Source organism: Saitoella complicata (assembly GCF_001661265.1).
Source record: "Saitoella complicata NRRL Y-17804 unplaced genomic scaffold SAICOscaffold_10, whole genome shotgun sequence".
Classification (NCBI taxonomy): domain Eukaryota; kingdom Fungi; phylum Ascomycota; class Saitoellomycetes; order Saitoellales; family Saitoellaceae; genus Saitoella; species Saitoella complicata.
This window is the reverse complement of record NW_017567001.1, coordinates 436871-459998: the sequence shown is the minus strand read 5'-3', so window position 1 is coordinate 459998 and position 23128 is coordinate 436871. Positions and strand designations below refer to the sequence as shown.

Genomic DNA, 23128 nt, shown 5'->3' with positions numbered 1-23128 from the left:
CTATGTCCACCACCCGCAACGCTCGCCCTCGGCATCATGAAGCTGTTGCGAGGTAACGACTGTGCCTGATTGCGGTGATCGAGCAATACGTCCGAGTCAATGCTATCGTTACTCCCCCGTCTCTTCCTCTCCGCAAAGTAACTCTTCGATCCGTACCGTTCGCCACGCGTATATGAGCTCGGGCTGAAGTTCGGTGTTCCTTGCGGGCCTGGAGACGTCGCTGCTCGATTGTTATCGAGTTGACCTGCGTCTTGGAGGGGACCGATATCAGGACGCGCTGTTTCTGGTGATCCGGGAGAAATGGATCTTGAATCGGACGCGGACGAAGAATGAGAAGACTGTGACTCTGAACCGCGATGATGGTGCATCTTCGTATGGATCGTGAAGTCCTCAAATGAGTTCGAGGAAGGATCGGAAGCGGGGTGATTCGTTGTCAACGCCAGCGCGAACGAATCAAGACGTAAGCAAGCAGTCAATGAAGGATGTTAACGAGCTGTTATTGCTGATGCAGAATTTCGGAGGATGGGGTTGGTTGGGGCTTCATACACCTGGGCAGCTGCAGTATGGCGGTTACGTCGGGAAGCAGCTGGGCGCTCGGTTGTGGATCGACTGCTGCGTGCTGCGCATGCGAGGTAACCTTACGCACGGCCCATTCACCACCCATGTCATTGGGCCATGGTGAGAAATCCTGGCATTTACATCATGGATCAACGTGAGGGTTGGTAATTCAGCCGGTAAGAGTTCATCACTCAGCTCAGGCGGCTTCCTTTCGGCGTCGCTCGTGACATTTTCGGTGCGTCAAATCTGAGTCCTTAGTCATGAAGTCGCCGCATTGCACGACTATTTCACTGGATATCTTTAGGACATGTGAAGCTCGGGGAGTACATTTGCATCTGCATTGCTTTGGACTGGGCCAAGAGATATTGGTCCCATTCAAACAGGCGCTGTAACATGCAAGATAGACGGATACATGCCGGTACATATTTTACTTAGGGTTACCCTGTTTCCGTTTCGGCTCGTGGTATCATCATCTGCCGTGCACGGTATTCCAGAAAACGTGTTCAGTCCGCAGTCTGAGCCCAAGCACATACATTTCGCACGCGAGCCGCTCATAGGATAGACCACCCTCAAAAGCTCAGGATGTCCGGTGCATTGCTCCAGGCTCTCATACTACAGATCACGACTTCCTGTTGATTCCGTCCGTTGACCCATGGCTACGAACTCAACTAATACCACAATTGCCCATTATAAGGAGGAGATCTCGAGAGTTTTGATGGTTGCCACTGTTACGGCACCAGCATGGATGACCGCAGGACTTGTCTTAATTGATGTATACCATCATCCGTCACGTTACGACCTTCATAGCAAGCTTCATCCTGTACCACTTCCTCCGCCGTGGAGTCACGCAGCTACGTGAGTCTTCCCTTGGAGAAAGACTCGGAGTGCACGAGCTTCACTCTATGGTCAGTACTGGTTCATCTGTCACTCTGCTGTACAACCTATCAATGAACAAGCGCATGAGGGTGGTGTTGACGAGGACATTGGCAGTGGTTGCTTTTGGAATTCTCAACATGGTTGGTATTGAGCTTGCGTCAACTTTTACCGATTCGTATCTGGAATTGTCCACGAACGTTACGAGGACCAGTGTCTCTGCACAGTCCTTGCTCTTCAATACTTACAATGTGACGAATGGAGTCTATACCGTGACACCCGGCAATGATGGCTCATGCGACTAGCAGATGTTTCGACTAGCTATGATGGACGAGACGATCCCTCAGTCGAATGGCATCGCCCTTCCAGCCGCAACCTGTTGGGCGCCTGTATCTCCTCAAACGGCAATTGCCCAAGGCATCTGCGAAGGCGTTACTTCTCCTGTTCGCCTTACGAGGGCCCTATCTGCGTCTCATCCCACGACTTTGTCGTGGGTGTGGGCTGGTGTGGAGACGGCACCGTAGACACGCCATTCCCACACACAAATTTCAGCTGGGAAACGCCTGGCGTGTACCTTTTTCAGGAAGACGCACCTGTGAATGTGACATGCCAAGGCAATGTTTCGGCCCTGTTGGAGGAAGGCTTCGATGGGAGCATCTTCTGTACAGCGTGGGAGGTTTCTGTGGGTATCCTCATACCATTCAGCGTCTCCTCGCCGATCGCTCGTGACGATATGGGTAAACTGGGTATCGATGTTCTCGTAGCCGAAAACAACGCAAGTACGGGCCCATGGTTTACAGTGAACCGCTATGCTCTGACGGGCTCTTCTACAGACAACTCCTTCTGAATCGGTTCATGTTCAATATCTTTCTGGCGCGATGAAGAAGCAGTATTCTGTCCCGGTAATCGGACTTTCGTAGCGGAACCCAACCGCAAGAGAGCATTGGATGTCGCACCTGTTGATGGCTCTTCCGCTTTCTCGAATTACGATCTTGCACAGCAGGAGTTCAACTCATCAGCTCTCCTCTTCGCAGCATTGACAGGTTTGAAGCTTAACGATCCTTCTGCATTTGATAAGAACGCGACAGAGTTACTTATGTCTCACTTAACCACGGCCTGGCTGTCTTCTTGGTTGCTTGAGGCAAACAATGACCTCTGGAACTGGGAAGACGACAACCTTACTGCCGGTGCCCTTTTACCGGTTCAAGTGTACGACGACACCTCAGCAATCAGGCAACGACTCACTCTTTGGCCTCTTGCTCTTCTTGGCTGGATGATTCCAATTGCTCTGTGGGAAGCGTGCAGCAACAAAGGGCGTACGACGATTCAACGTGCTATCATGGACGACAGCACAACCTTACCAGGGTTTACCAGAGCCCTTCGGCCTTCGCCCGGAGTGAGCAGTCGCATCTCAGCTAACGAAGCTTTGAAGCGTTTCGATGATGTGAAAACGAATTTCCATGTCAGCGGTGAGAACTCGGAATGGAACCTCGAATCAGCGGAGTCTGATCAACAGGGATTGCTCAACCCGAAGACGAAGACTCGAGCATTGGTTGCTGATGACGAATTTGGCATCCCGATGTACCCAGGTGTTGAGCTCCGCACCTACTCTAGTTCGTTGTTATCGCCGTCTCCCTACGGCTATCGCTCGGACGAAGGAGCAATGTGAACGCCCACGCCATTATTGGATTACCTTGGAACCCGGTCGCACCTGAACAGTTTACCAGTTTCAATAAGCTGCAATTAGTTTGCTAATTCATTCTCCAATGCCTAGCTTCTTCGACGTTGATCAAGTCCAGTATGCCGTGTCGTCTACGTGCCCGTTCGCGAGCGCTAGGCTCAAGATCAGGATGACTGTATCGGGATATTTAAGGCCATGACCGGCCCTGAGACCCTGAGCCGCTTTCTGCTTCCTTTTCTTCTGGGACATGTTTATGCTGTCTCTTAGCTTGTGAGGATGCGGAGATGATAGCGGTGATGCCGATACCGGGCGGACCTTCCCCCGTATCAAGCCCAAGGCCTGACTGCTGCTCCATGAATAAATTGCTTGCCACATTTCTACGGTTACAGAATCAACGAAGAATCGCCCAGCTGTGTGTAGCGTTTCTATAGCTAGTTCACCAATGCAAAAGTCAAAGTCATATAGCCATAGCCGAACATTCCAATTTAATGTTATAACGTTATCTGAGACCCAAGTCTTCCAATTTCCAATCCCAGCGATGTCATGTATGCTACGTGAACCACCGTCAACATTAATATCTTCCGATCCACAAATCTTCTTGTAATCAATCTAATCCATCTCCCGCTCCACCTCCCTGTCCCTCCTAAACCCCTCAACCCACCCCCCAAACCTCTCCACATTCCCCACATACAAGCCCCGGTTCCTCTCCCTAACCCTCTCACTCTTCTCCCTAAACTCCTTCTCCCCCATCTCCATCACAACCCTCTTCACCGCATCCATATCATCCTCCCCCTCCTCCTTCAACCACACCACATCCTCGTTCAAATAGGTGTACGTGTCGAGCAGTTTGCGGTCCGCGACGAGTGGACACCCGGAGATGAGAGATGCGGGCACGGATGAGGAGGCTTTTTCGGTAAAGTACGTTTCAGAGGCGAATGCAGTGATCAACGCGAAACTCTTCGATAGTGTGGAGTAAAAGGGTACATAATCCAGATTCTTATCGATCTTGACATGTCCCGCCACCTCCTCCGGAATCGTCGGAACTGGACCATGGCCGAGGAGGTGCATGGTCAGGGTACTCGCCGTCTCGCTTCCACTTTTCAGCATCTCGCGGAGCTGGGAGAGGATTTTGGTGTAGTTGCGTCTTTTGGCGTCGAAATCGCCTTGGAGGGTGAATGCAGTTTCTTTCTGCGTGATCGCGAAATCTGGTTGCTCATTCTTCAAGACAACCGGGAATACCGGCGCAAATGCCTGGATATTCGGGGGAGACGTCATCTCCGGCCACGTCGGCAAGATGTCCGAATGCAAATACTTCGAAACATGTTCCGAAAGCGTCAAAAACGTCACACTTCCCGCCTCAACCCAAGGCTTCAACGCACCCACCAACTTCTCCCCCGCCGCGGTCGAGGTATTCCACCGATCCGCATGATGAATCGTACAAAACAAGTGCGTTTTTCCCTCTTGCAACAAATACCCAAGCGGCTCCTTCCGATGAAAAATATCCAATTCACACGTCGTCAACACGACCACATCCGGGCTCGTGGTCTTCACCTTCTCCAACGAAAACCCATCCGGACCACGATTTGGGTCGATGAGGCGTTGACCCCGCTCGTCTTCCGCAGTAGGGAAGAAAGAGTCGTAAATCTCGCTGATACCGTATCTCTTTAACAATAGATACAACCCGATCGTGGTCGACGGAAGCTGGGAGAACGCGTACACGAGCGCCGCTGTGACCTCATCATGACTCCCTCCGGTCTCAATCACGTCGACGTGTAACGGCGACGGCGGCGGCGTCGGCGGTGCTGCCTTCCTAAACGGCACCGAAAAAGGGACATTCCGGGGCGCGTAGTCCGTTGTGAGGAAGCCCCATGTCGTGAATAGCAGGATGACAGAGGCGGCGATGATCAGCCCCAATGGCCGTCGAAGCATTGCGAAGCCCATGATTGCGGGTGGAGATGACTGCTGGTCGAGGGTTGTGTTGGAGGCTTGGCCGTTGTGTTGATGTGCAGCCCGTTGCAGCGCGGGTCTGTGCGCTCGATACTGCAAGCGGATTTACCCGCTATGGGAAATCATGAACGTCGAGTTCGCCATCGCGATCGTCAAGAAGATTCATTCGACATAAAGGGGATGGAGCAGTGTAGAAAGGCAATCAATCCTACGTACGACGTCTCATTTGCGTCCTCAACGTTCTCGTTCGTATTCTAGCGATGCATAGTACGGCTCATATCCACACCAAATCAACAATGTCCATCTCAATCATGCATGTACCACAACCTCACATCCTTCGGCTCCCTCCATTAATTTCTCATCTAACACCAAAACACCTTACCCGTACTCGCATTAATCCTCGTCCACCTCCTTCCTCCCAGCAAACTCTCCAACAACACCGACGGCCAGTACACGTGGTACAACCACACTCCCGGTACAGGATCTCTCCAATCCCACTGTGCCTCCCTCTCCAGCATCAGACGGTAGACGAGCGTCAATGGATCAAGGTACCGAATCGCATCGAAAATCTCGTGCGGAATCCAGTACGTCGGCGGCTCAGCAGGCGACGGCTGAATCGGCCACAAATGCCGAGAAGACGAAACCTTGCCGTGCCCATTGCCATTGCCATTGCCATTGCCGTTGCCGTTAAACTGCCCTTGGTGGCCCTCTGGCCCATACGTCGCATTCGCAAGAGGAGAAGCGAGATACGCGTGCGCATACCCAGGATGATTCGCCAATAACGTATTCGCAGTATGCGTCCTCGGATTACACTCGATCGGCAAAACCCTTCCATCCCTCTCAATGAAATCGAACGAGATCTGGCCGGTGATGTTCATCTGTACACATTGCGATCAGTACATGTTGGGAGGGTCAACTAAACACGATGCTCGCAGTGTACCTTTTTGCAGAACTCGGTTGTGAAGTCCAGACATTGTTTCGCGATCTGACGGGCATTCGAGGCGGAGGGACCGGAGGCGGGGGTGATGTGTGCGTAGTTCATGAGGAGGTCGCTACTCTCGCAACAAGAAAACGTACGGACGACACCGTCAATAGCAACGGATTGGCTGTAGAACCCACATTAGCTATGTCCATAGAGATGAAGCAGCGGGTGCTACCAGCAGTATTCAGTCCCCTTCACAAACTCCTGAATGATATACGGATTCTCATCCGTGATACCCAACGTATTGACATAACCCCTCATCCCCTCCAAATCATCCCAAGGAAACAATGTCATATCATTCCTCGTCTTATCGTCGACGCCAACACACTTCAACAAAAACTTCTTACCCTCCTCCCTCTTCTTCTCCCATGAAAAGTCCATAACATCCTCCACGCTCCTCACCAACACAGTCTCCGGGACCTCGAGACCCAAGTCCCGACACAACCCCATAAACGCATCTTTCTTATCCAACTTGTAGCCAAGGTCAGCATCGAACTGCAATACCCTCACACCCAACTTCTCGAGTGCAGGCTTCGCATGTCCGTCACATAATGTCGTAGCCACACCAGATGCGGGGACGAACACGTCCACCTTTTCGCGTCGCGCAATCTCCACGAGCCGATTCGTGTACGCATCTTGAGACTTGAGGGGGTCGGTGAGTGCATAGTACGCCGCCACATACTTCGAGAATCTGGCAGCGTTGAGGGATTGCGAGGGTTCCTCGACAGCAATGACACGGTGCCCAGCTCTATGCACACACAATCATCAGTTACGATCGATATTCATGATCACCGCAAGTGCGTGTACCTAGCAAAAGCCCTCATATGCACCAAACCCTTCGTCGCCCGTCCCCCCGAAACCATGACCGTCATCCTCCTCTCACCAGCCCTCACCCTCCCCTTCTCCTCCGAGAAAACCCAATTAAAAACCGTGGCCCAAAACAAGACCGTCAAACTGAAGGGCAGGAAGATGAGGGACGCGGAGATAAACCCGAGGTTTTTGATGAGGTGGAGGAGGAGGTTGGGTGGGGTAGTGATTGGGGGTTTGCGGCGAAGTGGGAGAGGCATTGTCGACAGGCGGGATTGGAGACTCAATTGACGGTGAATTGGTCGTTGGGGAGGGGATCTTACGGTTTGCGCTGGAGTCGGGCTGGTGCGAGTCATGACGTTGTTGCGGTGCACGTGTTGATCGATCAGGATTTCCATACAAGGATCGATCAGCTATATTGAAAACAGTTATGCTAAGGTTCTGGCATATACCTCCTCCGCAATCCCCACCATCTTCTCCACCACTAGATCACACCCTCCCGTCATATCCCTCCACCTCCCCTCCTTAAGCCCAACACACGTCCCATTCCCACTCCCACTCCCCCACTCCACCTTCTCCCCCTCCGTCCACGCCATCTCCCTAGCCCCAACCCATCCCCTTCCCTCATGCTTCATCAACCCCCCACCAAACCACACCGGACGATCCTTGATAACGTACACCTCCCTCCCCCCACACACCTCCGCTCCATTCTCAGACAAAACGCCAATCGCTCCGGCCCAAGATGAGGAGAAGCCATACGCAACCCTCATCATCTCGCACGCCAACCACATCACCTCGCCCTCGTTCCCGCCCCAGGTATGAAGCCAATGGTCGCGGACGTTCGGAAGGGCCATCCACCCCGCGAAGCCTACTGCGTAGACCATCTCCCTCTCCTTCTTACTGATCACGAATACGTAATCGGGGGTTGACATACCGTCGGCTTGTGATGCCCAAAACTTAGAGTGCGACAGCTCGCTCGATACCCCCTCCGCCCCTACTTGAGATATGATCCAATCAGTGCGTTCATGCCACGTAGTCGAATCGGTTTTGATGAGGGCTGGATGGAAAAACAACGCTCCATTCGTCTTGTATTCAGACGCCGAAAAGAGCGTTTGCGGGTTCTGAAGGAATATGGTATCGGGACGACACACAACCACCTCCTCGAACTCGGACGCGAGGATGGCGTAGGGTGTGATTGAGGTGACAGACTTGAGTGGGAGGCCGGTTGGGGAGCGGGGGTTGAGGAAGAGGGGGGATTCGAAGATGTCGATGAATTTGATCTGGGTGATGTCGAGGTGTTCTCGGAGGAAATCGCGCTGGGCTTCGCTCAGAGCATACTCGCCTGCGTATGTGATCTCGATTGGGAGGGTGCATTTCACACCTTCTCGTAACCCTTTCACAAATACCTCCAACTCCCTCTCAACCCCCTTCCCACCCCTCCCCGGATCAACAATAACGACAACCCCCCTCCCCCGACCCCCCTCTCCAATCCTCTGCCACACCCACCCCAAAACCCCCTTCGCACCCCCCGCCCCCTCAACCCTCCTCTCAATCCCCGCCGTATCCAAATATCCCAGCACCCGCTCCTCCAACACCAACCCCAATTGATTCTCATCAACCCCTGCGGGCCAAGCGGAGATCGAGGTGAGGATTCGTGCGAGTCGAGCGGTTTCGGCTAGGTAGGTTTGGGATGAGGGGAGGGGTGGGTGGGAGAGGTGGAGGGAGAGGAGGAGGTCGAGGGTAGAGTAGATTGCGGAGAGGGGTGTGTTTGCTAACTCCAACTCCAAGTCATCCTCGATGAAAGGGTCACTGCTCGGAAGAGATCCGGATTGAGGATGTTTGATGGTGCTGGGGGATGGGGTAGTCCGGAGAAACAGAGAAAGAGACCAAAACGCGAGCAAGATCGATGCGAGGATGGCTAAACGGCCGCGATGTCCGTGGAGGCCTGATAGCAGCATTGTTTTATAACCTACTCCAAGGTAGCCAGCCCTATGGTGGTACAAACATGGCGGAGGGAGTACTTAGGTCGCGGAGGAGGGCCGGCACCGGTAATTTGGGATCCCCCGCACAAGCAGTGCACCGCACGCACAAGCCGCACCTTATACGCAGCACATGTCCACCCAAACCTCCCCAGTTGCAATGAAGTTCCTCCTCCACACAGGATGTCCCTCGATATGCCCCCGCCATACAGTTTCTCCCATTCCTGCGACGCCGGAATCCACGATGGTACGGATGTGAGTCCGGGTACGCAGCCCGTATGGGAAGATGTCTGGAAATTCGACACGAGTGGTGGCCATGGCCATGGTGGGGATAGCAGGTTTGAAGGGGAGAGCGCTAGCGAGAGTGGTATCGATGATGAACATGAGCCTGATATTGATGGATTGGAGTTATTGGAGACGTTGGGTATGTCATCTATCTGTCGTCCCATCAAACAACCGTGTACGATGTTAACACCGATGCCATAGGCACGGGAACCTTTGGCAGGGTGTATTTGGCCCGCCTAAACCCGTCCCCAACAGCTCCCCCCCGCTCCCCAAACCCCTCCCACTCCAACCTCATCCCACACGACCCCCACCGCCGCCGCTCCTCCGCTCAACCCCAATTCTTCGCCCTAAAAATTCTCGCAAAAGCAACCGTCCTAAAACTAAAACAACTCGAACACGTCCTCAACGAATCCCAAATCCTCCACGCCATCTCCCCCTCCCACTCCCCCCACCACGCCCACGGGGGCCACCCCTTCCTCACCTCCCTCCACTCCTCCTTCCAAACCCGCACCTCCCTCTTCATGCTCCTCGAATTCATCCCGGGCGGAGAACTCTTCACCCACCTCCGCCGCGCCGGACACTTCCCCACCCCCGTCGCACAATTCTACGCCGCGGAAATCGTGTTGGCGCTCGAGTTCTTGCATGCCCATTCCATCGTCTACCGTGATCTCAAGCCCGAGAATATATTGTTGGCGGAGACGGGACATATCAAATTAACGGACTTTGGGTTCGCGAAACACTTGTCGTCGCCTAGCACGGGTGGGAGGGGTCGGACGTGGACACTCTGCGGAACCCCAGAATATTTGGCGCCAGAAATCATACGCTCACTCGGCCACGGGGAGGGAGTGGATTGGTGGGCACTGGGGATATTGACGTACGAAATGCTCGTCGGATACCCTCCATTCTACGCCGACAACCCTTTCGGGATCTACGAAAAAATCATCGAAGGACGCGTCCGATTCCCCACCTCCTCCTCCTCCTCCTCCTCCTCCTCCACACCACACATCGAGGCCCCCTCCCGCTCATTCATCCTATCCCTCCTAACCCCAGACCTCTCCCGCCGCCTCGGCACCCTCTCCCATGGCTCCCTGGACGTGCGCCGCCACGCATTCTTCTCCGCCCTCGACTGGGACGCCCTCGAACACTGTCAAGTCCGTCCACCGATCGTGCCGGTCGTTAGGGGCGAGGGGGATCGGTCGAATTTCGAGGTGTATGAGGAGGTTGGGGGGGGAGAGAGAGAGGTTGAGTGGGGGAGAGTTAGGGGGGAGGTTTGTGGAGGGGGGGGTGGGGAAGATGAGTTTGGGGGTGTTTTTGAGGGGTTTTGAGGGGTGGGGTGGAGGAGAGGGGGGGGAGGGCTGTTTTCTTTTGGAATTGGCAGGAGAAAGGAAAGGAAGAGAGAGAGGTTTTGGTATTGAGAGTCGGAGAATAAGGAGCCGGTTTGATTGGATTTGGACGGGAGCAAAGAAGAGAGCAGCGGGCCTCTCTCGAGTATTGATAACCAGTAATACCCCACATTCCCTTATCGTTAATACAACTTTCACTGATATCGATATCTCCGTGCGACCACTCGCAACAACAATTGATACTCGCGCAATAATCCAGCTAGTCCAAAATACTCTACCAACCTCAACCCTATACCACACCCCTCACTTCATACCCTCAACCTCGACAACTCAAACACCCCCACTCAACAGAACCTCAATAGCCCCCTGAACATTCCCCCCACTCCTCCTCAACGCCGCAATATTCCTCTCGAAATCGAGGAAACCCATATCATTCAACTGCCCAAGCTGGGTTTGATATCGTTCCTCCAGGGGCCTCGTGTCGGTCTCGGCCTCGGTGGAGGGGTTGTTCATTCCCATGCCGCCAGCACCGCCCATACCGCCCATGAGCATCTCGAGGAGGGCGGGGTCAGCGAAGGGGTTTGTTCCAGCTCCAGCACCAGTACCGGCACCGGCGGCGGGACCCCCAAACATGGACATCAACCCCGCCAACGGGTTCGCCTGTGCTCCTGCACCCGCAGCACCCGGAGCACCAGCACCAGCGGCACCAGCACCAAAAATAGATCCAGGGCCAAAGATACCCGCGAAGGGATTAGGCTGCTGTCCTGCCCCCACACCCTGCTGCTGCCCTTGCTGTCCCTGCTGTTGTCCCCCCGGCGCCGGAAAACTCCCTTGCTGTCCACCCATCATCCCGCCCATCTCCCCAACCCTCCCCAAAACCCCCGGATCTAACATCGCCCTCCTAAACCCCTCACTCCTCATCATCTCCCGTGCTCCGGGTACATTTCTCAGCCCGGATCTCTCGAGGATCATATCGAGCATTGCGGGGTCTTGGAGCATGGCGTGCATTGCTGCTTGGGTAGCTGGGTCAGACATCATTTGTTGGAGGGAAGAGGGGTCAGAGGAGGACCCAGGGGCCGTGGAGGGGAATGTCATTCCACCGTCTGGGCCGAAGAGGGAGGGGGGTGGGAGGGGGATTTGGTGGCCTGCGTATTGCGAACTCGTGAAGGCATTAAGAGGGTTACTTGGATTAATCCCCGCCGAGACGCTCTGCGGAACCTGTGCGGCCGCAGCGGGTTGATTGGAGGTGGATGACGTAGCGGCACCCTTGACGAGATGCACAGTATTCCCATCCGCGATCTTATAGCTCTCCAACGTGTCTGGATCTTTGAGTACGCGGCCACTGTAAATGAGACGTTGTCGCTCGACTTCGATTTCGGAGATGGCTGCGACGCGGTCTTTGAATTCGCGGACGGTGAGGGAGAGGGGGACTGTTAGGGAGTATTTCTTGTCTGTAGGGGAGTGGTGAGTATGGCTGTCAATGCATGTAGTGCACGATGTTGCCATACCTTGACTTGACTTGATGTTGATTGTGATTTCTGACATGGCGGGTGTAGGGGGTGTTGGTGGAGAGTTTCTGTGCTGACTGTTCTGGCTGGTATCGGGGGACGTCACCCTGCAAAATCCTCGACGCGCAGCAGCCTCACCACCACCTACAAATACAGTCCGGAGGGAAAAAAGGCCTATGGCAGTCATTGAACTCAAAGACGAAGACGCACCGTTGTTGATACTATCACCAGATTCAACGACTTCCAGGTCTTCATTCTCGTCACTACGGAAAAGAACCACAAGTACCCCTAAGCACCCTGGACGGTCAATCCAGTCAGGTCTTGGGCTGACCAAGAGCAGCTTTTGATTGATCTTGCCCTCGAGGAGCTCCGTCATGATCACATGGTCATCGAAGGGGTCAACAAATACTCCCTGAAGCCCGACATCAACTGGAAAGCCTGCCGTGGGAGGAGCCGGGATGCACCAGCGAATTGTCAGCTTTCATCCTAATCGATACACACTACGACCCTACAAGGGCTGCTTCTCAACTCGAGTTCGACCAGCAAACCTCTGTGCAACGCCTCTCAGACTCAGTCCAAGGCTCGGAAGCCTCTCATCCCTCGACCTAGGCACAGTGCTACCAACAGTGCTCTCCAGGGCATTTCGAATGAACTTGCAAATGATCCTCAACGCTACAAAAGGACCCTTGCTGTTCAGACCCTGCAGCCTAAGCATGAATGCGCCAAGCATTACCAGCAGTACTGCTATGTTCATCCCTTTTTTGGCCAACATCGATACATTACCAATGATCTCCTCAATCTATGGTCCAAGTACTTGGTGGCGAAAGAACCTGGAGTTACTGTCGAGGATCCGCCCAACCATGATCCCCTTTTTGCTGGGTTGCTCGAACCATTCAAGTCCATGGATCAAGCGGAAACACCTGAAAGCATGCGCTCTTTGTCCGGTGTCCCTCAACTACCTACACCGGTGACTGCGTCTCGATTCGATCTACTGCTGCTACCTCCCTCGAGTCAGTCCACTCAGGCCCCGACCCCAACAAGCACAACCATTGACCCGCAAATGCTCCGAGGCTCGAGCCCTCTTCAAGGGCCGGCTGCTGTTGATTTGGACGGGTTTCTGGCCTGTCTCAAGACCAAGGTTCCAGACTACATCGACTATTGTCCGACGGTTTGAGATGCGATCATCGACAATGGAGTAGTGCTCGACGATCTCAAGAACATCGAGCCGAGTGGCCTACCGCCTGTGAAGATGGATGGTGAATATTATGCGCAAGTGGTGGCCGGTTTGGAAAGGTATCCAGCAGCACTGTACTGCTTTTCAATCCACGATGCTTGATTCTTTTGCAATAAGCTCACTAAACTCTCATACACTCCGTCGAGCACGAAATGACGTTGTCAAGCATTCTGCACGCTAATGCAGGTTTGGGCGTGCAACATGCTTGTCTCAAAGTGAGTAGTCTAGTAAGCTACACTTGCATGTCACGCAGGTGGGGCAGTTCCCAGCCAATTTGTCAAGGAAATGACCCGTGAGAACGGCAAGTGCTTGAATAATGAACGAAATGTCCCTTCGATTGGTAAAAAACACTGAGACTAACTAACGAATGATAGCTACACCCGCTCAGCCGCTCGAGCGGCCATTTGATGGTTGTTATCAACGTATTGACGCAAATCCATGCCGGTCAGCGCATAACCACAGCCCGTGTACAAACTGCAGATCTTTTCGAGATCTGTGTTGATGTACTCAATCGCTTTGCGAATAAAAGAGGGAGGGTCAAGACAGGGTGTCAGGATCGTTGTTATTGCTCTTCATCCAGGCCTTGAACATGCTGAAACAGAGATCGATTGGGTTGAGGTCAGGCAAATATGGTGGTAAGGAAACAATGCAGCACTCATTGTTGGTTTACTAAGAGTTCAGCAACCCTTGGATCATGATGAATTTGACAAGTATCAAGCACAATGACGCTGTTTGGACCAGGGATTGGACCAACGATTGGTAGCAGGTCCTCTTTGATGAATTCAACGGATCGGTCAGCAGTAAAGGATCCCTGAAAGATGCGTAGCGCCTTCAAACCTTCAATAGTCAATGCAGGCAGCACAATTCAATGTGTCGAATACCCAAAGACCCTCTCCTGGATGGCGGGGGTGCCGGTCGGCGAGTATCCAAATTTTCGTGAACCTGTGCGCTCAATAGTCAGCCAATTCAATGGCATGGTTTACGAGTAAGCTGGGGTTGCGCTGGGCTGCCCATAAGGTTAAGACCTTACGGGTATATCCAATCTTTTGCAGGTAGCGGGTGAAATGGTAGCGCGATAGAGATGGAGCGAATTGATGGTTGAGAAACTCAGCACAGTTGTCTTGATAGAGGGTAGGGTTCTTGTTGTACAAGTACTTGATTTGCTGCGGTCATTTAGTGATGTCCTTGGTGGTACCCGTAAGCAGTAGTAGTCTACTTAGCAAACCCAGAAACTTGTCAATAGCCGGTTTGCGCCCGCAGGTTGAATTCCCCTTACGCTCAGCAAGCCCTGTCTCCTCGAATCTCTTTCCCAATGCGGTTAACTGTGCGAGGAGACCTCTCGATGTTGGTCGCAATATTGTAGACATCCTTCCCAGAAGTATATTCGTTGATTACCTTGTCGCGGTGATCATCGGCACACATCTTCCCAAGCATTTTGAGCCCTTACTGAGTTTCCCAGACCTTTTTTCGAGCTGCTTGGAGGTGTTTTCTCTTACGCTTACAGGGCTCTCGTGCATGTACGGAAATGCCCGTCAAGAACTTTGCACATAGCAGCAATGCACGAGCGAGGTCTTCAAATCACTGAAAAATGAGTTCCCAGTACCTTTGCGTCTTTCAAAGAGTACACTACAATTTGGACCGATTGATTATCATGGGAACTCTCAAGTTCCTTGATTACGCTAAGGTCCAAGACGCCTTCGAGGAAGTGTTCCCACCGCTGTACACAATAACGTCTGTTAGCAGTATGAATGATACCAATCGTCCCATCTCGAGGGGTGTTCCCTCTTTGTCCACCCTTCCCGGTTTTTAAGCACCATCGTGTTGCTCCATGGGCAGCTGCGCTTAGACTTTGACGATCTGCACCCCCCTGGCTAAACCACCCGCGGGTCGATGTTGCTGTTCACCACCAACAGACCTCGGTGTTGACAAGTGGAAGAGAAGAAGAAGAGGATGATACCACCGCGATATGTCATAGCGACTCTCGCCGCTTTCTTCTTCATCACCGTCCTACTCTGGTCAGGCGCCTCCCCCAGTGATGCCTCCTCCCTCCTGCGCTCCTCGTCAAAACGAGTCGTCATCACCGAATCCGTAACACCCCTCCTCTCTCCAAATCCTTCTTATTCTAACATCCCGGTGTAGAGCGGCGAAAATACAGACGTGATCGCACCCCTCCTCCAATACCTCGGCGAGCACACATCCGATATAACCCTCCACCTCTCCTCCGCCTCCCGTTTCGGACCAGATTCATACCTCCACTCACTTCTTCCGGAAACGGCGACGCTCACCATTCGTCAGCCGAGTGAGTTTGCGTACACCTCTTCCGCCGCAGCTAAAGCACAGGGTGGGAGACCCGCGGATGAGGAACCATTGCCGGACACGCTCGTCCTCTCGACCTGCGAGAAAGACTTTACCACCTATTCTTCCGTGTTGTCGGCGCTGACGGATGATATCACTCGTCTCCCCCGCAACTTCAAACTGGTCTGCGTAGTCCACGACGCCAATCTCTGGCGACACGCCTCCTCACCCCTAGCCATGGCCCTGAAACCATTCATTGGAGCGCGAAGGGTGGAGATGGTTACCCTCTCTCCGCACACGGCCGCGTTCCTCTCAAGCGTTGTGGATGAGTGGGAGGCGGAGGATGCGAAAGCGTTGGAGGCGGGTACGGGTACTGGTACTGGTACTGGTAAGGAGAATAAGGGCAGTGCGGTGGGCGGGATGTGGACGAGGCCGGGGATTCAGTGGTGGGCACCCGTCTTCACACCACCAATGAAGGGTGTGTCTGACGGCAACCAAGAAGGTCTCGACGCTACCCTCTCGAAGACGAAAAGGGACGCAGACGCTACCCCAAAAGTCCCCGCCCCACCCCTCCACAACCCACCCCACCCCCAGCCCCTCCACAACTCATCCCTCGCCCTAATCCTCCCGCCCAACAGTGTGGATCTATTGACCGAATACCCCATGCTCCACCACTTCCGTACAGCATGGGAGGTATTGGCGCAGGTTGGGGTACAGCTAACGCTGGATATCTACGATCTGAGCATGAACGTGAGGGATGTCGCGATCCCTGATCATTTCGTGCGGAATGGGGTCAACTACACCATTCATCGGGGGTTGTCGGTGGCAGCGTTGATGGAGGAATTGTCGAAAGCGGACGGGATCCTGGGACCAGGAAACGAAGAGTACTTTTCGCCTTCCGGCCTCGCACATCCTTCAATCCCCCTCGCAATCTCGGCGGGCATCCCACTAATTCCCTCCCTTCCCCCCACCAGCACCTCCTCTGACCCCTTGCAACCCCTTCTCCAATCCTACACCTACCTCAACACCAAGCCCATCCCATACTGGCTCCCCACTCCTCCCAACGAAATCGATTTCGCGCGTCGGAAGGAGCCGGGGCGGAATTTGCTGGGTGAGATGGGGCGGAAGATGTATTGGGGGGAGTGGGAGGATGTTGGGAGGAGGGGGGGGAGGGTTGAGGGGGTTAGGGAGGGGTTGAGGCGGGTGGGGGGAGAGGTTTGGGGGAGGCTTTTGGGGAGGTGATGGTAATGAGGGGGGAGTTCGTTTTGGGATGTTATGGTTCATACACAAATAGGTAGCTAGATGGAGCTGCAGCTCGGAATTATAAAATGCTGAACGGGTCATATCTGTTACCGTGGAAAGGTCCGCTATTAACGACGTATATCCGAGCTACCACAACGATTCAGTCCGCTTTAATTGCCCCATAAATCCTCCTCACAAACACCCAACTCCCAAGCACCCCCCCCATCCCCCCAACCAACCCAAACGCCCCACACCCAACCCCCATATATCCCACAAACAACAACCCACCAACCCACTCCCCCCCCCGCACCCTCCCATGCCACACCACACTATACACGAAAACCCATATGGCAGGTGATGCGCCGATGACGAATGCGCGCCACCACCAGTTGGGGTTTTGTGCGGATAGGAGAAGGTAAGTGTAGATTATCGAGATCTCGAGGATGGTGAGGGCGAGGATGAGGGCGATGAGGATGAGGAAGCCGTAGAGGTAGTAGTACCCCGTCTGGTCTACCCATAATGTTCTCAAAATGTACATCAACTCCACAAACACCACAGCGAAGGGTATCGCGCCGCCAAGCAGCACGCAGGCCCACCACCTCGTCCACCACGGCTGCGGCGCGATTTGTTTGGGTTTGGGTGAGTGTTGGATTATCGCGGGTTGTCTGTTTCCGACCCACGCCCCGGCGAGAACGAGCGGAACACACACACACACCCACGTACCCACCACCACCCCCACCGCCCCCGAACTCCCCTCCGCCCAAACCACCAAATTCAACCCCCCCAAAACCAAAACACCAATCCCCGGCACCGCACACGCCGTAACGAGCGCGTTCCGCAGGACACGTTGTCCGTTGAATGCGGTATAAATTCGGGCGGAGACGTACCCGGACATGAACCCGGCGGAGACGAAGAGAAGGAGTGCGACGCCTAGGAATCCGCCGCGGTAGGAGGGGTTGAGGACGCCGAGTGCGCTGAGGACGAGGACCCCGGCGCTTGCGGCGGCAATTTGGACGCCGCTGCCGATGAGGGCCGCAAAGGCCCCGGGGTGTCGCGGTGGTCTGAAAACATCACCACGAACCAACTTCCACCCCGCGCTCTCCGTCTCCGTCTCCGTCTCCGCCTCCAGCGATTCGGAGTCTGGGACGGCGTTGTAGGAGGAGATATCGCGCTTCAGCGTCCGGATGAGGATCATGGCGATCATGACTGTGAGCAACACCACAATCCCACAACTATTCACCACCGAAACCCAATGAACCACACTCCCGCTCCCGCTTGCCCCCTCTACGCCGCCGAGCATATACATACTCCACCGATCGTCCCAACCCGGGCCCTCGTTGTCTTCGCGCCAATAGACGGAGTAGGTGTATGTTATCAGTGCTGGATCGCCGGTGAGTTCGAAGGGTGGGAGACCGGGTGCTTCGAGGACGGGGGGACAGGTCCCTGGTGGGCCCGCGATTGATTTCGGATACACTTCGAACGCAACAATAAGCCTTTTGGAGGGATCCATCGCCGCCGCACGCCACTTCAAGACGATGGTGACGTGGTTATTCAATCTCGCCCTCCCATCAACGAAGCTCCCCATCCGAAACCCCGCGCCGTAGTATTTCTTCGTGCGGTCTTCTGTGATATACGACGTCGCACCCGGTAAATTATCAACAATCCACTCAATCACATACTCCTCCCTAACCATCTCCTCCGCTCTCCGTGCCTGATCAGCGCTTATCTCTACATCCCCCAACCACTTACAATCAACATCCTCGCCCATCCGCAACTCGTAGTCACTCCCCATGATTTTGTCACCCCGTAGTACTTCGCCGAGATTGAGAGATACTCTGTGGGGGTTGCGGGGTTTTGGGTAGAAGGGGAGGTCGTAGTAGGCGTAGGGGAGTTGGGTTTTGGAGGAGGTTAGTTTGTTGACTTGGAGGGGGATTGGGTCGGCGGTATGGTAGTAGTTTGGCGAGATGGCGGGGATGTAGAAGGCGGTTGTGAGGGGGAGTAGCAGGGCCCATATGCTCAGCAGCATCGCGAGGAGGGATCGCATGCTGGCTGGATGAATGCAATTGCAATTGGTGTCGTGTTTCGTCGCCAAGAGTTCCGCGGGTGCCGACGCCAACGCACCACCACGGCTGACCTCCGAATCCTGGGAGTTCTTGCCGATGGACCCGTCGTAACCTTCTCGACTTTCAGTTTACGAGTCTCGCTTACCAAATCGCTTCGAGGTCGCCGACTTCGCCATGACATGAGACTAGCACCCACGTCAATGATCTCATGACTTCACATCCAACCCTTAAGCATAAGCAGAACTCCCCATCTCCTCCTCTTCCCTTGCAATCACACACAACGCCATGCCAATCTCCACCATCGGCCACCTCTTCCAACACCTCGGCCTCCCAGTAACCCCCCACCCCCTCCCCGCAATCCACTGGAACCGTCCCCCCGCCCTAATCATCTCCGTCTACCTCCTCTACTTCTCCATCTTCCAACTACTCCTCTACCCATCCCTCCGCCTTCCTCCCTCGTCTCGGAGACACAAACTGGCGGGATGGAGCACGATCGCGTTCGTCGTGCTCTTTCCAGGGATGGTGTGGGGGCGGCAGAAGAGTGGGTCTGTGATTGTGGATTTTTCGTTGGGGGTTTTGGCGTTTGTGTGTTCGTTGAGGATATATTGGGTATGTTCCTATTCTCCCCTTCCTCTCGTTCTCATTCTAATACGTTGGCAATGTCAAGATGTCATTCATCGAACCGCACAAATCATCGCAATGGACCCCAACCCAATTCTGGTCCCACATGCTAACCTTCCCCACAACCTCCGCCTCCCCCCATCTCCCCCACAATCACTCCCACCCTACCAAACACCTCTCCCCCCGCCTCGAAAACACCCACCACCTCCTCCTCACCTCCCTCCCCAAAATAGCCTTCTCCCTCCTCCTCTTCCGCTGTATCCCCCCACCCGCCTCCTTCTTCTACATGTCATTCTCCCAAGCACGCCTCTACATGGCTTTGTTGGGCTTCATCCTCCTCATCTCGCTCGAGGGCTTCGTCGGGGGTTTCTTTGCGGTGGCAGGGCTTGTAGGGGGTGTAAGGCAGAGGGGGATGTTCAGGCGGGTTTGGCGGGCGGGGGGGTTCCGGGATTTGTGGGCGAGGAGGTGGAATTTGCCGGTTCATGAGGTTTTGCATGTGGTGGTTTTCGAGAGGGTGAGTTGCCCATGTTGCAAACTCCTCTTTCGTCCCGAAACACGCTCCCGTCGCGACTCTCAAAGCGTATCCACTCACGAGACCGAAAGAAAGAACGATGCCAAAAAACGCGGACCCTGCGAAAACGCAACCGCCGCTCTCTTCACATTCCTCCTCTCCGGCCTCGCCCACGAATACCTAACTTGGATGTCCGCCGGGCACGTCCGCGGAATAAACATCCTTTACTTCCTGCTCAACGGGCTGGGTTGTACTCTCGAAACTTTCTACTTTTCCGGAGCAAGGAGACCGGGATGGGTGTATCGAGTTGTGTTTCTGGTGGGGTGGGTATGGGCTAGTGAGGTTTACACGTGTGGGTATGTCGAGTCAGGGTTTTTCGAAGAAGCGAAGGTGTGGATGAGGATGTTTGGGGTGGAGTGTGGGGAGGTTGTGTGGTTATTCGGACGACCTGCAAAATGGGACAAATAACTCCACCCCACGCACGACAGCTGTATCAGAAAATAAATAATTTGCTTCTATAGCTATAGATTCCTTTATGCCCTATTCTCCGCAACCTCGAAAAACATCCCCGCCATACCCATCGCCTCACCCATATCATCCACAACCCTAACACACCCACACTCCTCCGTCCACGTCCCATGGTAATTCAAGTTCTTCTTCAACTTCGAGTCCAAGAGAACATGCGGCACACCCAATACCGTAGTCATGATATGCCCATGCAAACGATCCGTAATGACGAACCTACTCGAGGCGAGAAGCGCGAACCCATCCATAGCTTTCGCGTAAGCGCGTTGGTTTTTGCCGAGTTCTTTGTGTCCCTCATCGTTTATCCCCCCCGTCGGAATCTTTTTCCAGTCGATTTTCTTGTAGGTTACGGTTCGGCCCGTGGGTAGGGTGAGCGTGCCTTCACCCTCCTTGAGCTCGGATTCGGCACCTTTGGTTACTTCCCAGTCGTCCCGGGCAAGGATGAGGATATCCCATTTCTTGGGGGTGTTGAGACGGATGTCGTGTCGGTCGCCGAACATGAATGCGATGTCGGGGGTGAGACGGGTGTCGATGCCCTGTGGTTTGAAGTGTTCTTCCAGGAAATCGAAGGATGGGCGATCGCGGGCACAGAGCTGGAGATCGGGGTGGGCACCGTAATTGGTGAGGGTTTGGTTTAGTTTGTCGGGTTTGGTGAAGTAGATTGATTGCGGGAACGAGCGAACCGGGACGTCGGGGAACTTGGCCATCATTTTGAATCGGGAGGGAACGTCATCCCAGTAGAAATCATTCGTATTTCCACCACCTGCGATGACGATGGCGGAATGCTCGTGCTCCTTGAGCGCACCCGCAAACTTCTCAATATCGCAATCTCGATCAACATACCGGCAAACCTCCATCGTCGTAATACCGAGCATGTTGAGCAAAATTTGTTGCGCGACCCAGATCGCTGCATCGCCTTTGTTTTCAGTTTCGAGGTAGCCCCAGATGTTTACGTAGCGGATGTCTTTGAGGATTTTGGTGTATTCTGAGATGAGAAGTTGTTGTTGTGCGATGACGATGGATTCGCAGCCCACCGTCGGGGGAGTGGTTTTGTCGTAGGAGATCTTCTTGGTGCTGATCTCGACTGCGTTGTCAGCCCGTGACGAACCCGAGGTCGAGGTGGAGGTGCCGGAGGTGTATGAAGACGGCGCGGACGGGAAGGTCAGGAGGAGGAAGAAGAGGAAGAGGCCCGCCGCCGAGGCCGCCAGCCATTTCTTCTGCTTGAGGATACCGATATTGAGTGCGATCATCTTGACCGTTTCCCTTCCCTTCGAATGGTCGACGCGTTGGACGTTGCGGCGTTGCGGCTCATAAAAGCTCGGGTGTTGAAACCCTTGCATGGCCGTGCACAACCCGCCTCGACCCAAAACACAACACCATCCATCCCTCCTCCCTCCTCCCTCTTCGAACATTTCAATATGGCCGCAGATCAGCAACCCTCAAAGCTGAAAGTCGCTGCAACGATCCTCTTCCACTCATCCTCCGCAATCCTCGTCACCCTCACCTCGAAACATGCACTCACGACCGTGAACTCGCCAAGCGCGTTATTGTTGATGCAGTACCTCGTCGCGGTGGGGTGTATCGCCGTTGTTGGGATGCCTTTGGGTTGGCTGAAAGGTGTTTCTTCCTCATGGCGGGTATGTCCCATTCCTCTTCCCACAACGCCAACATCCTCAGCTAACATCTGTGGGACATCTAGGTCTGGAGATCCTTCTACCCCTTGGCACTCGCCCGCCTCGTAGGCGTCCTCGCAAAGACCTACTGCCTCGCTGCCGTAAACGCCTCCTTCTACCAAATCGCCCGCGGCCTCCTCCTCCCCTTCACCCTAATCCTCGGCTCCATCTTCCTCGCCCCCAAACCCACATACTCTCCTCACTCCCTCCTCGGCGCAGGCCTCGTCATGCTCGGCTTCGTATTCGGGGTCGTCACGGATCTAGATCAGATGCAGACGTCGACGATTGGTGTCGCACTTGGGGTTGGGAGTTCATTGACGACGGCTGTGGAGACGATTGTTGTCAAGATCTTTTTGGGGAAGAGGGAGGGGGAGACAGGCGTCTTTTCGATGATTTTCATGACGAATATCATGGCGTTCGTCACACTCCTCCCAATCTTCGTCTTCACGGGCGAGTATGCGTCACTGGTGTCGCTATCCCTCACCTCCCCCCTCGCACTCCGCTCATTCCTCCACGGCTCCCTCATCACAGGTCTTTCCTCCTTCCTCCTCACCGTGGCAACATTCACCCAGATCTCAGTGACATCCCCAACGACCCACATGATCGTCACCGCAGCCCGTGGTGTCGCGCAAAGTCTCCTCGCGATCGTGGTCCTCAACGAGCCGAACGTTGGGTCGAGATACTTGGGTATGGCCGCCATTTTGGGTGGGAGTGGGTTGTATGCGTGGGGGAAGACGAAGAAGGCTGTTATTGGTGGGGGTGGGAGGGGGAGTGAGGCGCAGTATGAGCAGGTTAGGATGGAGGAGATTGAGGAGAAGGGGAAGGGGAAGTTGGTTGTCTGAACTGGACATGAGCATGGGAATTGATGATCGACGACATGGATGAACGGTGTTAGAGCGTGAGATGCGCATGAAGTACATGGTGGATATGTGTCTTATGAATTGGGTTTCTTATACTAGAGTAGACAAGGTCAACACAGCGGTTGATAGCATACAAAGACG

General features: G+C 54.3%; 14 protein-coding genes across 14 annotated transcripts; 7 read left to right on the top strand and 7 right to left on the bottom strand.

The window, feature by feature from the left end:
* The first annotated feature begins 1099 nt into the window (after positions 1-1099).
* On the top strand, positions 1100-1801 carry SAICODRAFT_30193 (uncharacterized protein). Its single transcript, XM_019167615.1, has one exon. The coding sequence runs from the start codon at positions 1329-1331 to the stop codon at positions 1734-1736; it is 408 nt and encodes a 135-aa protein (XP_019024647.1). The 5' UTR covers positions 1100-1328; the 3' UTR covers positions 1737-1801.
* On the top strand, positions 1572-2402 carry SAICODRAFT_116485 (uncharacterized protein). The gene has a single exon (XM_019165342.1). It carries the CDS (start codon positions 1727-1729, stop codon positions 2276-2278), a length of 552 nt encoding a protein of 183 aa, XP_019024646.1. The 5' UTR covers positions 1572-1726; the 3' UTR covers positions 2279-2402.
* SAICODRAFT_116484 (uncharacterized protein) lies at positions 2403-3160 on the top strand. The gene has a single exon (XM_019165341.1). It carries the CDS (start codon positions 2528-2530, stop codon positions 3098-3100), a length of 573 nt encoding a protein of 190 aa, XP_019024645.1. The 5' UTR covers positions 2403-2527; the 3' UTR covers positions 3101-3160.
* Positions 3161-3721: 561 nt separating this feature from the next.
* Positions 3722-5053, bottom strand: SAICODRAFT_25178 (uncharacterized protein; the record flags this gene model as incomplete). The annotated part of the gene is made up of 1 exon (XM_019166831.1): positions 3722-5053. One exon carries the CDS (start codon positions 5051-5053, stop codon positions 3722-3724), a length of 1332 nt encoding a protein of 443 aa, XP_019024644.1.
* Positions 5054-5361: 308 nt separating this feature from the next.
* Positions 5362-7164, bottom strand: SAICODRAFT_30191 (uncharacterized protein). The gene is made up of 4 exons (XM_019167614.1): positions 6849-7164; positions 6217-6789; positions 6000-6165; positions 5362-5937 (listed from the first exon to the last, which is right to left on the bottom strand). The coding sequence occupies exons 1-4, from the start codon at positions 7106-7108 to the stop codon at positions 5422-5424; spliced, it is 1515 nt and encodes a 504-aa protein (XP_019024643.1). The 5' UTR covers positions 7109-7164; the 3' UTR covers positions 5362-5421.
* A 112-nt stretch (positions 7165-7276) lies between these two features.
* On the bottom strand, positions 7277-8904 carry SAICODRAFT_19004 (uncharacterized protein; the record flags this gene model as incomplete). Its single annotated transcript, XM_019166044.1, has 1 exon — positions 7277-8904. Exon 1 carries the CDS (start codon positions 8804-8806, stop codon positions 7277-7279), a length of 1530 nt encoding a protein of 509 aa, XP_019024642.1. The 5' UTR covers positions 8807-8904.
* Positions 8905-9010: 106 nt separating this feature from the next.
* Positions 9011-10437, top strand: SAICODRAFT_7231 (Pkinase-domain-containing protein; the record flags this gene model as incomplete). Its single annotated transcript, XM_019170757.1, has 2 exons — positions 9011-9251; positions 9314-10437. The coding sequence occupies 2 exons, from the start codon at positions 9011-9013 to the stop codon at positions 10435-10437; spliced, it is 1365 nt and encodes a 454-aa protein (XP_019024641.1).
* Positions 10438-10785: 348 nt separating this feature from the next.
* SAICODRAFT_7230 (uncharacterized protein) lies at positions 10786-12000 on the bottom strand (the record flags this gene model as incomplete). The annotated part of the gene is made up of 2 exons (XM_019170755.1): positions 10786-11906; positions 11964-12000. The coding sequence occupies 2 exons, from the start codon at positions 11998-12000 to the stop codon at positions 10786-10788; spliced, it is 1158 nt and encodes a 385-aa protein (XP_019024640.1).
* Positions 12001-13852: 1852 nt separating this feature from the next.
* On the bottom strand, positions 13853-14059 carry SAICODRAFT_56199 (uncharacterized protein; the record flags this gene model as incomplete). Its single annotated transcript, XM_019169431.1, has 1 exon — positions 13853-14059. A coding segment is annotated over one exon (207 nt), but the record flags the coding sequence as incomplete, so codon positions are not given.
* A 1053-nt stretch (positions 14060-15112) lies between these two features.
* On the top strand, positions 15113-16834 carry SAICODRAFT_71083 (uncharacterized protein). Its single transcript, XM_019170643.1, has 2 exons — positions 15113-15285; positions 15337-16834. The coding sequence occupies exons 1-2, from the start codon at positions 15148-15150 to the stop codon at positions 16732-16734; spliced, it is 1536 nt and encodes a 511-aa protein (XP_019024638.1). The 5' UTR covers positions 15113-15147; the 3' UTR covers positions 16735-16834.
* A 60-nt stretch (positions 16835-16894) lies between these two features.
* Positions 16895-18760, bottom strand: SAICODRAFT_56457 (uncharacterized protein; the record flags this gene model as incomplete). Its single annotated transcript, XM_019169450.1, has 1 exon — positions 16895-18760. One exon carries the CDS (start codon positions 18758-18760, stop codon positions 16895-16897), a length of 1866 nt encoding a protein of 621 aa, XP_019024637.1.
* Positions 18761-19325: 565 nt separating this feature from the next.
* Positions 19326-20429, top strand: SAICODRAFT_116137 (uncharacterized protein). Its single transcript, XM_019165340.1, has one exon. It carries the CDS (start codon positions 19465-19467, stop codon positions 20395-20397), a length of 933 nt encoding a protein of 310 aa, XP_019024636.1. The 5' UTR covers positions 19326-19464; the 3' UTR covers positions 20398-20429.
* Positions 20430-20501: 72 nt separating this feature from the next.
* On the bottom strand, positions 20502-21545 carry SAICODRAFT_47912 (uncharacterized protein; the record flags this gene model as incomplete). The annotated part of the gene is made up of 1 exon (XM_019168907.1): positions 20502-21545. A coding segment is annotated over one exon (1044 nt), but the record flags the coding sequence as incomplete, so codon positions are not given.
* A 260-nt stretch (positions 21546-21805) lies between these two features.
* On the top strand, positions 21806-23119 carry SAICODRAFT_79853 (uncharacterized protein). Its single transcript, XM_019171175.1, has 2 exons — positions 21806-22091; positions 22154-23119. Exons 1-2 carry the CDS (start codon positions 21873-21875, stop codon positions 22967-22969), a joined length of 1035 nt encoding a protein of 344 aa, XP_019024634.1. The 5' UTR covers positions 21806-21872; the 3' UTR covers positions 22970-23119.
* The last annotated feature ends 9 nt before the right edge of the window (positions 23120-23128 follow it).

Excerpts from the sequence above, each read along its gene's own strand:
- SAICODRAFT_79853 (XM_019171175.1), top strand. The coding sequence starts at position 21,873 with ATGGCCGCAGATCAGCAACCCTCAAAGCTGAAAGTCGCTGCAACGATC. Across the intron at positions 22,092-22,153 it reads GTGTTTCTTCCTCATGGCGG|GTCTGGAGATCCTTCTACCC; the intron begins GTATGTCCCATT and ends TGGGACATCTAG.
- SAICODRAFT_71083 (XM_019170643.1), top strand. The coding sequence starts at position 15,148 with ATGATACCACCGCGATATGTCATAGCGACTCTCGCCGCTTTCTTCTTC. Across the intron at positions 15,286-15,336 it reads GAGTCGTCATCACCGAATCC|AGCGGCGAAAATACAGACGT; the intron begins GTAACACCCCTC and ends ATCCCGGTGTAG.
- SAICODRAFT_116137 (XM_019165340.1), top strand. The coding sequence starts at position 19,465 with ATGTCATTCATCGAACCGCACAAATCATCGCAATGGACCCCAACCCAA.
- SAICODRAFT_116484 (XM_019165341.1), top strand. The coding sequence starts at position 2,528 with ATGTCTCACTTAACCACGGCCTGGCTGTCTTCTTGGTTGCTTGAGGCA.
- SAICODRAFT_30191 (XM_019167614.1), bottom strand. The coding sequence starts at position 7,108 with ATGCCTCTCCCACTTCGCCGCAAACCCCCAATCACTACCCCACCCAAC. Across the intron at positions 6,790-6,848 it reads CATATGAGGGCTTTTGCTAG|AGCTGGGCACCGTGTCATTG; the intron begins GTACACGCACTT and ends GTGTGTGCATAG. Across the intron at positions 6,166-6,216 it reads AAGGGGACTGAATACTGCTG|CCAATCCGTTGCTATTGACG; the intron begins GTAGCACCCGCT and ends TGGGTTCTACAG.
- SAICODRAFT_116485 (XM_019165342.1), top strand. The coding sequence starts at position 1,727 with ATGCGACTAGCAGATGTTTCGACTAGCTATGATGGACGAGACGATCCC.
- SAICODRAFT_30193 (XM_019167615.1), top strand. The coding sequence starts at position 1,329 with ATGTATACCATCATCCGTCACGTTACGACCTTCATAGCAAGCTTCATC.